Genomic DNA, 13,245 nt, shown 5'->3' on the forward strand with positions numbered 1-13,245 from the left:
CTTCAGATTATCAAGTAGGATCAGGATTCCTGGAGTGCACTTAGCAGTTTGCATTGATGCCGCTTAACAATTGCTCTTTGTTAAAAAAAAAGTCTACATTATTCTGTCGGAAATTCTCCACAGATGCTGAGCTCTGCTCCTCTCGTTTATATCATCAGGAAGCCACAGATCTGTCCTCATTATCTTCGTCTGCCCCAGATATCCTCCACCAAACTGTTTTAATTTTCTGTACCTTTAATGTTTATCAAGGTTAGAATCAGCAAGCTGCTATCTCTGCATTTTCTGCAAGTCTCTTGTTAAAGACATCGCCCAGTTTGTTACTGTCCATTGCATAGTTAAGTTCCCTCTAGAATTCTGTTTTAGGAAAAGGTTCCTTTGTGCTGGTTAACTGGTTTTGCTTCCTTTCATCAAAAATGTCCTAGGTAATTCTTTATACATTTCCATTTCAGTGATCATGTTGACAATACGTTTTTGCTTGTTGTCCCGCTGAAATCCACTTTACGTAGAGATGGGTTGTGAATTACGAAGAAGACACCTGACCTGGTCTTCTCCCTTGTCTAGGCACGGCCGGCAGCTGTCTGCGCAAGTTCAGCACCATGCCCTTCCTGTTCTGCAACATCAACAACGTGTGCAACTTCGCGTCACGGAACGACTACTCGTACTGGCTGTCCACTCCTGAGCCCATGCCCATGTCAATGGCACCCATCACGGGGGACAACATAAGACCGTTTATTAGTAGGTGAGTCGAGCATGTATAAGGACAAATGCATAATTGAAGAAGAAAAGTCTCTCGGCTGGGCAAGCACATTTTTTCCATTTTTCTCCAAAACATTCAATACATTTCCATTTAGTTTATTATTTGTGATATCCAAGTTTTGTAATAGAAGTCAGCCATAAAAATGGAAAAGTAAAAGTTCATTGGCTGGGCACAGTGGCTCATGTCTGTAATTCCAGTACTTTGGGAGGCTGAGGCAGGAGGATTGTTTGAGTCCAGGAGTTCAAGACTAGCTTGGGTAACATGACAAGACTTCACCTCTACAAAAAATACAAAAATTAGCTGGATGTGTTGGTGCAAGCCTGTGGTTCCAGCTACAAGGGAGGCTGAGGTGGGAGGATCACTTAAGCTTGGGATGTTGAGGCTGAAGTGAGCCGAGATCATGCCACTGCACTCAAGCCTGAGCAACAGAATGAGACCCTGTCTCAAAAAGAAAGAAAAAAGTCAGTTATTCTCTTCTAAAATTATGCTGCAGAACCATGGTGAGATCATGCTGAGCTTGCCCCTGACTCACTGTGGTGGTTACCTTTCTTCCTATGAGCAAAGTGATGTCACTTGATTCATCAGCAAGTCTTAGAACAGTGTTTCTCAATCTTTCCTTTTTAAAAAATAGTAACTTCCTCAAGGAGCCTTTTAAGACAATGTTTTGGGAATCATTCCTGCCCTTATGAATTTTTTAAAAATTATTTTTAATTTTGGTAAAAGACACATAACATAAAATTTACCATCGTAATCATTTTAAAGTGTACAGTTCCATGGCCTTAACTATATTCCCATCGTTGTTTAACCATCACAAGCATCCGTCTCCAGAACCACTGCACTCCAGCCTGGGCAACAAGAGCGAAACTATCTCAAAAGAAAAAAATGTTTATTGCTTAGGAATACTCAAAATAGTAGTAAAGTGACCAGTGAACAAATTCATTTGACTGAGAAGCTATTCTGTAATTTTACTTTTTACATATTAAGATAATAAATGATAAAAAGGATAAAAAGTTTTTTATGCTCCCTTCAAAGAAACCAGCAGTCTTTGAATATGAAGAAAGATGTAGTCGTAGCAGCTAAGAAGTGCCCTAGCTGAGCGCTTTTCAAGAGAAAAGGGAATAGGGAAGCTAGTGCTTGGAGTGACTCCTGGAAACCCTGCTGACCGCTGCCATGGCCTGTGCCTCTCGCCCGGCTCCTATCACTAGATGAACATGCTCTGTTGGGAGGATGACCGGAGTTGTGTACCAGGCAGGTCCTGGCAGATCACAATTTAGTGAAAGATCTGTGCCATGTGGGACCGTGGATCAGAAGGGCTGGAAGGCACCTTCTATGTGGGAAAATCTTAGCTCTTTGATCCCCTTACATGAAAATCTCTACCGACAGTTTTCTTTGATTTTTTTGAGCTATAAGAAAACTTATCTTATAGGTCTTAAAATGGAGAATATCATTCATTACACCTCCAGAATGACACTTTTCAGAACACAGGCAATACTTCATCTGTGCCCGTGGCTGCCAAGTAGTGACTGTTGTGAGACTTTTCTTGCTTGGAACCCTGCCTGCGAACTAGAGGGAAAAGTGACAACTTCTGTGGTTTCTTTTTTTCGCTTCCGTTACACAACAGGTAGAAAATGACCATTCATTTCTATGTCTCCTATTTCCCTTCTTGACATTCTTGACATTTGACCTTGATTCATTCGAAGACACAGGAGCTCTAGCAGGCGTTGGTGGTGTTCCAGAAACAGGTCTAGTGAAGCTGTGTGTCTGAGACCAGCATTTCTCTGTGACGCACTCTCTCTCTGGTTGCTTTTAGTAACATACCCCTGGTCTGTGGGCACCAACAAGAGTCTAAGATTTCTGACTGTTTTAATCCTGAGACAGACTTACAAAACCATTGGAGATGGGCTACACCTCAGAGTCTAAGCAATAGGCATAACATTTTCCACTTAATATGTAATTGGACCAGAAAGTCCTGAAATGTCCCAGAACTTTACATTTCCAGATCTTTACATCTTTGTTAGTTGACACATTGAAGCTCAGCTAAAGAGACCTTCCCAGGCGCAGCCTTGAAGGTGCTGCCCTTGCATCAGCTCTTCCTCTGCCTCCCTCTTGTAGAGCAGCTGCCCCTTCCTCCCTGACTCTGAGCAGGCAGGTTTCCGTGGTTACTTAACTTAGTGGTTTCCCAGTTCTCAGAACTTACAGGTTCCTTCCCAGGACTTCTCTTTTGAGAGACCCTAAAGCTTAATTTTAGAAATAGCAAATATCATAAAATCCTTCATTTCAAGCAGAAAAGGTGGCAATTTTACTGCTTTCATCCTGATAGTAGGACACAATATTCTAAGTACTTTCTCGCTCTCTGCAGACAAGACTCACGAGGTAACTACTGATTGCTAATTGCTCTGACAAAAAGACTCTGGATTGCGAGCAAGGCGAGCCGTGTTTTAATTCTGTCTTGGACACAGCTAACCCTGGCTAGTTTCTTCATATGCAATATGGAGAGTTTGGCCATGTGAATTTTCAGGAACCATACAGCTCCTTATGCCTGCAGTGGGGCAAGACCACCCTCTCTATAGCCCCTTGAATCCATCAGCCCAGAGACAAAGCTCTTCCCTCCAGGCTGTATTTCTAGGTCTCCTGTCTAGCAAACAGATGGCGGCAGATGTATAAGGCCAATTTCAGTCACTGTTGTTTAACTGAACCTTTTAATTTGTCTGCATTTGGGTGAATAAAATAGAAAATTGCACACCACACACACACACACACACACATACACACACACACGTCCATGGGAAATCAAATGACTCATTCAGTCCGACTCCCCCTTCTGATCCACTTTCATGCAAATGTCCCAGTGTAACTAGGTGTAATTATTAACACCATTTATAGTCATTTATCAGCATTGTTAACACTCTGTTCATTTTGTGACTCAAATGTAATTATTCACTGTTGGTGTTTAATTATTTTTTTAAACAAAGCATTATCCCAACCATCAAGGGTTCCCATCATTGAGAGGGTCTTAGTCAGGACACTGTGCTGCTTTAATTTATTTCTGGTGCAGTCCCAAGGCTGAGCTGAGCCAGCCTGGCTTGGGAGGCATCCTGACCTTGGGTGGGTCCTCTGGGGGTCACTTCAGCTGCAGTGGATGCTGACGGCCTCGGACCTTGAGCCCCTGAGCCAAGGGGGCAGACCCGAAAATAAGTTTCCCTCAAGAGGCCCATGTGGACATTCTTGTCTCAAGTTCATTAAGGCATGGATTATTTGTCTTCCTCAACTCACTAAGTGCATTTCTTATACTAAAGATTATTCATGGCATCAAACTGTTGCATTCCAGAAGGAGTAGCTCTTGGATTTCACCAGCCTTTTTTCTGAAGCATTCATTATGCTTGTGGAAATACACACTCATTGTCGAAAAGATTAGAAAAGACTCAAACGCACAAAGAAGAAAAGTCGCCTGTAACCCCAGCCCCTCCAGGAGAGCCACTGTTAGAGCTTGGCCTTCATATTTTTCCCTTCTACAAGACAGATGGTTAAATAACGCATGTTGGATCTATTTTTTAAACAATTTTTTAGAAGCAGGTCTCGCTATGTTGCCCAGGCTGGAGAGCAGTGTTACACAGGCAGGCTGAGCATAGCTCCCTGCAGCCTCGGACCCCTGGCCTCAGGCAGTCCTCCTGCCTCAGCCTCCCGAGTAGCCGGGACTGCAGTCCTGAGTCCTGCCCTATTTTTGAATTGAATGTTTTAATCCTGAGACGGGCTTATAAAACCAATGCGGAGGTTAAACCTCAGAGTCTAAGCAATGGGCACGAGGTTTTCGACTTCCTGTGTAGTTGGAGCGGAAAGACCGGGTGAGGACGCTGATTGTAGGTAACGACTGTCGTGCATGGAGGGCGGCCTCTGCCCCGCGCTCCCACGGTGCTGAGTGTCTCTGCTCCACTTCCAGGTGTGCTGTGTGTGAGGCGCCCGCCATGGTGATGGCCGTGCACAGTCAGACCATTCAGATCCCTCCGTGCCCCAGCGGGTGGTCCTCGCTGTGGATCGGCTACTCTTTTGTGATGGTAAGTGTCTGGGGAGATGCCGTGTTTCTCTGGAGGAGCCCCACTCACGCCCCACAGCTGCCTCTGTCTGATGCCTCCACGCCTCGGAGTTGTCTGCATCTCGCTGCTAAAGCCCCTCCTTCCTCCTCTGACCGTCCCCTTCTAAAGCATGTCCAGAAGCCTGGCCTGCTCTGCCTGGCGACAGGAGGGGTCTCTGGCACCAGCCAGAACCCTCCTCTGCTCACGGCCAAGGGTGGGACGAGCATCTTCCTGGACATGCAGGCCCAGGGGTGCTCCGCTCAGGTGCTCTGCAGCTCTGTTTCAGCTCTGGCAATGTGAACAGCTTCTCTAAGCAACCAGCTTCTCCATATGACCAGCTTCTCTATGTCAGCAGCCTCTCCATTTGAGCAGCTTCTCTATATGACCAGCTTCTCCATATTATCAGACTAGTTTCTCTATATGACCAGCTTCTGCATGTGTTTCTCTACCTGACCAGCCTCTCTCTCTGACCAGCTTCTCTCTATGAGCAGCTTCTCCATGTGACCAGTTCTCTATATGAGCAGCTTCTCTACGTGGAGTGGAGGCCTCTTTCATGGAAAGGAGGAAGAGAGCCTGCATGTGGGGAGTACACATTCTGCTACAACATGCACGAGCTTGAAAGCAAAAGCTTGAGTTAGGGAGAGAACACCCGAGGACTGGCTGTGGCCCTCTTGGGCTGGTGCCGCCTGAGACGCTTCCCACGGGGCAAGGACTGCTCTCCTATCCCCAGGGCTTCCCTTCCCCACAAAAGCCAACTGAAACAGAAAAGAAGGCCCTGACTGATATGTTCATTGTAGCTTATTTTATTCTGTCACCTCAGTTGACAGTATTGATTAAATATATACAAGTCCTGAGGTGGTAAGATCAGGGTCCTCCTGGAATTTGCCAATTCCCAGTAAACACCCTGCACACACATCTGCATTCTCATTGGACGTCCTAGTTCCATCTTCACACTGTCAGGCATGGGTAAGTTGTACATTTGACCCGCAGATGAACGTTATTTATTATCTGATTGACAGGGAACAGGGATTCATAGCTATTTTCTTCTGTAAATTATTCCAATTGTAGAAAAAACAGGAAACCCATTTTTTAAACGTTTGAGTGAGGACACTGAGTGCAGATAACAGGGTCACCCATGGATGGCGCAGAGCCTGCCATGTGCCCAGCCGTGTGAGGGTCTCTGCTGTGTGCGAGGCACCTGCCATCACAATGGGGCATCATGGCGATTTCCCTTCTACTGGACTTTTCTTCTGCTTTTCTACACATTTTTTCCAAGTGTAGAAAAAGTTGGCAGGAAAGCAGTTTTTAAAGTGTTTGTGCATGGATACAATTTGATTGTGTGATTGGCGGGGTTGATTGTGCTGCAGTTAGACTCTTCCTGCTGCAGCGCCATCACCAGACTAACAGGCTGTTCCCATAATTCCAAGTGCTGCATTGTGGCTACTTTATCGAGAGAGCCAAAAAGGTTGAAAACGCTTTATAGAGAAATCAGGACACTAACAATGATATAAGCATGCCATTTCCATTAAAAGGGAGATTGGGTTTGTCACTCCATAATCATGAGAAATTCTGAGTGGACTCTGTGTATGTCAGAGAAAGCCCACAGTTGTACTGAGGAGCCACAGGAAAGCCATTGCTACCACCAACCCTTGTCCAGGTGCCACACAGACCTGAAACAGTGATTGCCCATAATTTCTCTACATCAGGAGCAAACAACAATAAGGAGGTTCTATGAACAGTGTCTTCCAGCACCTCCTCTGAGTTCTCAGGATGATGGCTCTGGTCTGGAGGTCTGGAGGCCCCTGTCCTTGCCTCTGCTCCACCTTGAAGCTGTATGATCCTGGTCAGATCTCAGAATGTCCTCCTCTGGGAATCAGTGGTCTTAGTCTTGTCCTCAAGAGTCCCTTTTGTCTCCAAAATTCTTGAGTTCCCATTTCTCATATCTGAAATAATAGTCACGGGGATCCATTGTAATGTCTTAGTCAAGGTTGTATGTCGTTCATTTTAAGGTCTTGGTTTCTGGGTCCAGGTAGGTCCTACTTGAACCTGAGAGACCAAAATGCAATTTGATGCAGTTACAATAGTAGCTGTTTTCGCTTTTTCTTTTTAAAGAAAAAATATTGATGATTATTGTTTACCTTATTACAAGACAAACAGCATCTAATACAGCAAATGCAGGAATGCCTTTATGAAGTCTGATTCCACAGCAGTTGGTTACAGCATTATTTGCACATTTTGGCTATTGCCTCGTGCTCCACGTTAGAATGGGTTGGAGTGTTTCAAAACTAATACACAGCGAGCACATTTAAACTCTAATAAAGCTGGGCTGGTCACCTATTTGGGGAGCAGCTGTTGGACGATCTCTGGTGCCCTGTTGAGCGCTACGGGGCCCCAGCCATGTAGGGACAGACTTGCTGGCCAGCGTGAGCATTTGGGCACAGTGTGTCCTGTGGTGATCACACGAGGCTACAGTATGTGGCTTTCCAGAGGGAACACCCTGGCGCCTTCCTGGGAAGGATCGATCTCTCTCTGGGTGTTTGGGGAGAGAATGTCTGACTCATGGCTGGCATCTGTTCCGCAGCACACCAGCGCAGGTGCAGAAGGCTCTGGCCAGGCCCTGGCATCCCCTGGCTCCTGTCTGGAGGAGTTTAGAAGTGCGCCATTCATCGAGTGTCACGGCCGTGGGACCTGTAATTACTACGCAAACGCTTACAGCTTTTGGCTCGCCACCATAGAGAGAAGCGAGATGTTCAAGTAAGTGGGAGCGCTGCTCTTTTGCAGGGTGCTGGCCCCTTGGTGGCTTTATTTTTTAATCATCTGTGATCCGTAACAGCTTCCAATGCAAAGTCTCATAGGTGGTTAGTAATGAATATTTGATGCTGCTCGACATGGGCAGATAACCAGGACGATTTTCAAAGGCAGACCCTGGGTCATAAGTTTAATTTTTTCATTTGCTGAAGAACCGTGAAAGACAAAGGTCATTTCCCCTTTTTTTCTAGGTGAATGTACTAAAATGTAATTAAAGCAACTGAAATCTCCAAACAGAGCATGTTTTAAATACAGTGTCTTGAATAATCCTGGGAAGAAGTGAGCAGCCCTCATTTTCTTCCCATTTATAACCCTGAATGTATTGTGTACTTTGTGTAAGTTCTAAGTGACTTCATAAGTTATTTTTTTAGACCTGTGCAAATAAAAATTAACTTCAGCACAAATTCAGCTGAAATGGAGAGGGAAGACCCTTCCTTTCTTTTTCATTTCCAAAATCTCACCTTTAAAGACTGTCCCAAGTGGCTGCTAACCTTGCCGGAGTTGACTGGGAGCCGGGCCGGCCTCTGAAGGCCAGGAGCGCGTAATGAACCCTCTATCCTAGCACCAGCTGCAGCTGCCCCCAGAGCCAACGCTGGAGGCTGGCAGAGCTGGCACAGTCGCTCACTGTTCATTTCCAAAACAAGTGCTTCTCACCCCTGGAGATAAGCCTTTCCGTCTTCACCTTTTTGGAGAGAATTATATGGAACTCTGCTATGATCCTGTCTCGTTCCAACTTAGATCCTAAGAGGCAGAATAACATGCTCACTCCTCTTGTAACTCATCCAAAAAGTGCCATGTGCCTAACTGGTGGTTCATTAGAGGCTTTCAGGGAGCTGGAAACTTGACATCAATGCTGCAGCTAGAGTTTAACCATTCACCAAAATGAGCGCAGTTTGTTCACCCTCCAGCTCCTGGCACGTCCTCTTCTAGGGTTGATAGGTAATGATGGGATTTTTTTTTTTTTTTTTGAACCAGCAGCCTGATACAATAAACTAAAATGTTTTCTCAAAATTAGGCAAGATCCCATTAATTTAAATAATAAATTTGAGGGCACTAGAATTTCCATCAAAAGTTGCTGAAGTAAGCAGCCTCAATCTTAGGACGAGGCACTCTCATGAATGACTATTTTAATTTTAATAGAATTTTCTCAGTACCAATTTTGGTTTAGATTCTACCTTTTCAATAATCAAAATAATGTAGAGTTTCTAAGCTTGGGAAACATCTGGGACATTAAATGTCTTTACCTCTTTGGGGCCTCAAAGCAGACCATCTGCATAGAAATCCTTCAAGAGTTATCAAAGTATTTCGAGGTCTTGGGAATTACCCCAGATTTATTACTCATCACATCATTCCCCAAATATTTAATGAACACTTACTATGTGTGCAAAGTGTTGCAGAGAATAGTATCTTCTTCTTACCCTGGAGATGTTTATGATCTAGTGGAGGAGAAAAGACAAAAAGTGAGATTGTAGTAGGAGGAGGCAGGGTGGCGAGAGGGGAATGTCCAGGGCTTCGGAGTCAGAAGGTTGTGGCGGGCTTCAGCTGTACCCTGCGGGGCTGAAGTGTGCACTGGGCAGGTGTCAGGGCCTGGGTGTGCAGCCGGTCCCGCGCAGGGCTCTGTGTGCCTGAGGCCACACCTGCGCTGCGCCCAGCACATCTCTGCTCACGGTAAGGTGGACAGCAGTCACTGGGCGGTACCAGGTTGGGACCTGATGCAGGGGGCTGGGCTGATCCCTTTGAGATTCTTGAGCAGGGCAGGCATGCCGTGTTTCTGATGCTCCGTGAGCTGATGGCCAGTGCTCTGTCTCTGTGTTGTATTGCAGGAAGCCTACGCCGTCCACCTTGAAGGCAGGGGAGCTGCGCACGCACGTCAGCCGTTGCCAAGTCTGTATGCGAAGAACATAATGAAGCCTGACTCAGCTAATGTCACAACATGGTGCTACTTCTTCTTCTTTTTGTTAACAGCAACAAATCCTAGAAATATATCCTGTGTACCTCACTGTCCAATATGAAAACCGCAAAGTGCCTTATAGGAATTTGCATAACTAACACACTCTGCTTCATTGACCTCTACTTGCTGAAGGAGAAAAAGACAGCGATAAGCTTTCAATAGTGGCATACCAAATGGCACTTTTGATGAAATAAAATATCAATCTGTTCTGCAATCCAATGCACTGATGTGTGAAGTGAGAACTCCATCAGAAAACCAAAGGGTGCTAGGAGGTGTGGCTGCCTTCCATACTGTTTGCCCATTTTCATTCTTGTATTATAATTAATTTTCTACCCCCAGAGATAAATGTTTGTTTATATCACTGTCTAGCTGTTTCAAAATTGAGATCCCTTGGTCTGTACAAATAATAGCAATGTAAAAATGGTTTTTTGAATCTCCAAATGGAATTACAGACTCAGTAGCCATGTTTTCCAACCCCTAAATATAAATTTCTGTCTTTCTGCTATGTGTGGTACTATGCAGCTGCTTTTGCAGAAATCACAACTTTCCTGTGGAATAAAGATGGTCCAAAAATAGTCGAAAATTAAATATATATATATATATATATATTAGTAATTTATATAGATGTCAACAATTAGGCAGATCAAGGTTTAGTTTAACTTCCACTGTTAAAATAAAGCTTACGTAGTTTTCTTCCTTTGAAAGACTGTGCTGTCCTTTAACATAGTTTTTAAAGACTAGGATATTGAATGTGAAACATCTGTTTCCATTGTTCACTTCTAAACCAAAAATGATGTATTGCCAAAACCAAACCCGGGTTCAGGAATATGGTGTCTATTATAGTGAAACATGTACTTTGAGCTTATTGTTTTTATTCTGTATTAAATATTTTCAGGGTTTTAAACACTAATCACAAACTGAATGACTTGACTTCAAAAGCAACAACCTTAAAGGCCGTCATTTCATTGGTATTCCTCCTTCTGCATCCTGGCTTGAAAACCAGCTCTGTTGAATCACAGTATCAGTATTTTTACACGTAGCACATTCAGGCCATTTCCGTGGTTTCTCATGAGCTGTGTTCACAGACCTCAGCAGGGCATCGGACGGACCGCAGGAGGGCAGATTCGGACCACTAGTCCTGAAATGACATTTCACTAAAAGTCTCCAAAAACGTTTTTAAGACTACTAAGGCCTTTTATGTAATTTCTTTAAATGTGTATTTCTTAAGAATTCAAATTTGTAATAAAACTATTTGTCTAAAAATTAAGCTTTTATTAATTTGTTGCTAGTATTGCCACAGAAGCATTAAAAGAAACTTAACTGCACCAGCTGCTAATAAATTTGTAAGCTTTGCATACTTTAGATCATTTTTATTTTGCACTTCTTCCAAATGAGAGTCACAGACTGGGGGTGAGTTACGGTGGTTACAACAAGGAAAAAAAATACCGGTGTTCTCTCTCTCTTCCTCTTTTGCCACCTCCTCATTCCCTCCCTTGCATCCTTCCATCTGTCCCCCCAGACAACTGCCATCCATCTCTCCATCCACCATTCATTCATTGTACAAATGCCACTTCCCAGGCGTGGGTTAAATGCAAGATAAGCAGAGATGAATAGCGCACATACATAGCCATTAAGGGTGAATCCACTGGGGGCTTGGAACTGAGATTTTAGTTATACAGTAGGTAGGGGTGGAGCAGAGGGCTGGATATCAAGTATTACTTGATGTAGAAAAAAAAATAGATGGCAGATTTCTTTTCCCTAATGACTTAAGCTTCAGTTTGAACTGGATCAGATTACAGTCCCTGGAGAATCAGTGTTACGGAATACTCAGGGAAAAGCTCTCAATATGGTGATGTTCTCAGTTAAGTCACCCGCCAGAGCTGTTGTGAAGACAGAAGGACCGCGGATGACACAGCACGGTGCTCCAGGCAGCCCACGCGGCAGGGACTCGGTCGTCACCTTGTCCCCGCCTTTGACAAAACCAATGAAAACGGTTCTTTTACTCTCCTTAGCATGTAGAACAGCAGAGAAGAAAATTAAAATCCTTAGGCTTAGTTTCTACTGAAGTGACTGAGCGGTATTAAGAGCCACTTTAGAGCATTTTGTATATGTATATATATTTTGTATACAAAATTTATATATATTTATATGTGTATATATGTAGTATATAACATAAACAAACAAACTTGTATCCAAAATTTTGTATTCAAAATATGTATACATACATAAATTTGTATCAAGTTCATTTATCATGTTTGTTATATACAATTCAGTATCCCTAGGGAAGTACAAAGAAGATACGACCTTGTGGATCCCAACATTCAAATCCCATGAATCTTATACGTGTTATTCTGAAAGCAGCTTTTATGTTTTTAAATTAACTTACAATAAAACTGACTTATTTTGATGTACAGTTCTCTGAATGTTGAACATATAAATAGGTTCACGTAGCCACAACCAAATCAGCACACAGAACAGTTTCACCACCTAAATCCTCCTTCAGCCCCGGGCTATGTATAACACTCTCATGCACCCTAACCTGGCCGTCATCCGCGGAAGTCTCCCCCATCATAGATTGTCTATTCAAGACTGGAACAATAGACTTTTGAAACTGTCTTCTTTCACTCAGCATAATGTATTGGACATTCCTCCAAGTCATTATGTGGATCAATAATTTATTCCTTTTTATTGCCGAGTCAGATGGCATTTTGTAGACATACCACACTTCCCTTATCTGTTCACCTGTTGAAGGATATTTGGGTTGTTTCTGGGTTTTGGTGTTTATAAATAGAAACAGACATTCACATTCAGGTTTGCATGTGAAGGGAAGTCTTCATTACTTTTGGGTAAATGTGCAGTACTGTTAAGAGAGCTATGCCATCGGGGAGGGTGTGTTTAACGTTCTAAGGAGCTGCCAAACCATCTTCCAGCATGGCTGCACCATGCTACCTTTCCAGCAGCAACCAATGCAGTCTCCAGTGACTTCACATCCCCTCCAGCATTTGGCATTGCCAGATTTTCTTTTCTTTTCTTTTTTTTCCTGTGGTCTCCTCACAAGTATATAGTGGCATTAATTATGATTCATTTGTATTTCTCTATTGGTTAAAGATGTTGAACATTTTTTACCTGTCTGTATATCCTTTTTATTTTGAAATATCTATTAATCCTTTGCTCAATCCTCAGTGTTTTTTTTTTTTTTTTTTTTTGGATGGGGTCTTACTCTGTTGCCCGGGCTGTAGTGCAGTGGCACAACCTCGGCTCACTGTAACCTCCACCTCCTGGGCTCAAGTGATCCTCCCACCTCAGCCTCCTGAGTAGCTTGAACTACAGGCGTGTGCCAATGCACACAGCAATTTTTTTTTTGTATATTTTAGAGACTGGGTTTCACCATGTTGTCTAGGCTGGCCTCAAACTTCTAGACTCAAGTGATCTGCCCAACTCGGCCTCCCAAAGTGCTGGGATTATAGGTGCGAGCCACCACACCTGGCTCCTTTGCTCAGGTTTTCAATTGGACTGCTTGCTGTCATACTGCTGCATTCTGAAACTTATTTGCACATTCTGGTTACAAGTCCTTTCCCACACTTACGATTTTCCAATTTTTGATTATCACCATCTCAGTGGGTATAAAGGGGCTGTGGTTTTGACTTGCACTTTCATGA

General features: G+C 43.7%; 1 protein-coding gene across 1 annotated transcript in view; it reads left to right on the forward strand.

The window, feature by feature from the left end:
- The window catches only part of COL4A1 (collagen type IV alpha 1 chain), a 151,016-nt gene extending 140,167 nt beyond the window's left edge, over nucleotides 1–10,849 (forward strand). Inside the window, exons 49-52 of the mRNA XM_039473372.2 lie at nucleotides 562–739; nucleotides 4,695–4,809; nucleotides 7,409–7,581; nucleotides 9,459–10,849. Of these exons, the coding sequence (XP_039329306.1) occupies nucleotides 562–739; nucleotides 4,695–4,809; nucleotides 7,409–7,581; nucleotides 9,459–9,540 (548 nt within the window). The 3' untranslated portion in view covers nucleotides 9,541–10,849. The remainder of the gene's footprint in view (nucleotides 1–561; nucleotides 740–4,694; nucleotides 4,810–7,408; nucleotides 7,582–9,458) is intronic.
- The last annotated feature ends 2,396 nt before the right edge of the window (nucleotides 10,850–13,245 follow it).

Source organism: Saimiri boliviensis, chromosome 16 (assembly GCF_048565385.1).
Source record: "Saimiri boliviensis isolate mSaiBol1 chromosome 16, mSaiBol1.pri, whole genome shotgun sequence".
Classification (NCBI taxonomy): domain Eukaryota; kingdom Metazoa; phylum Chordata; class Mammalia; order Primates; family Cebidae; genus Saimiri; species Saimiri boliviensis.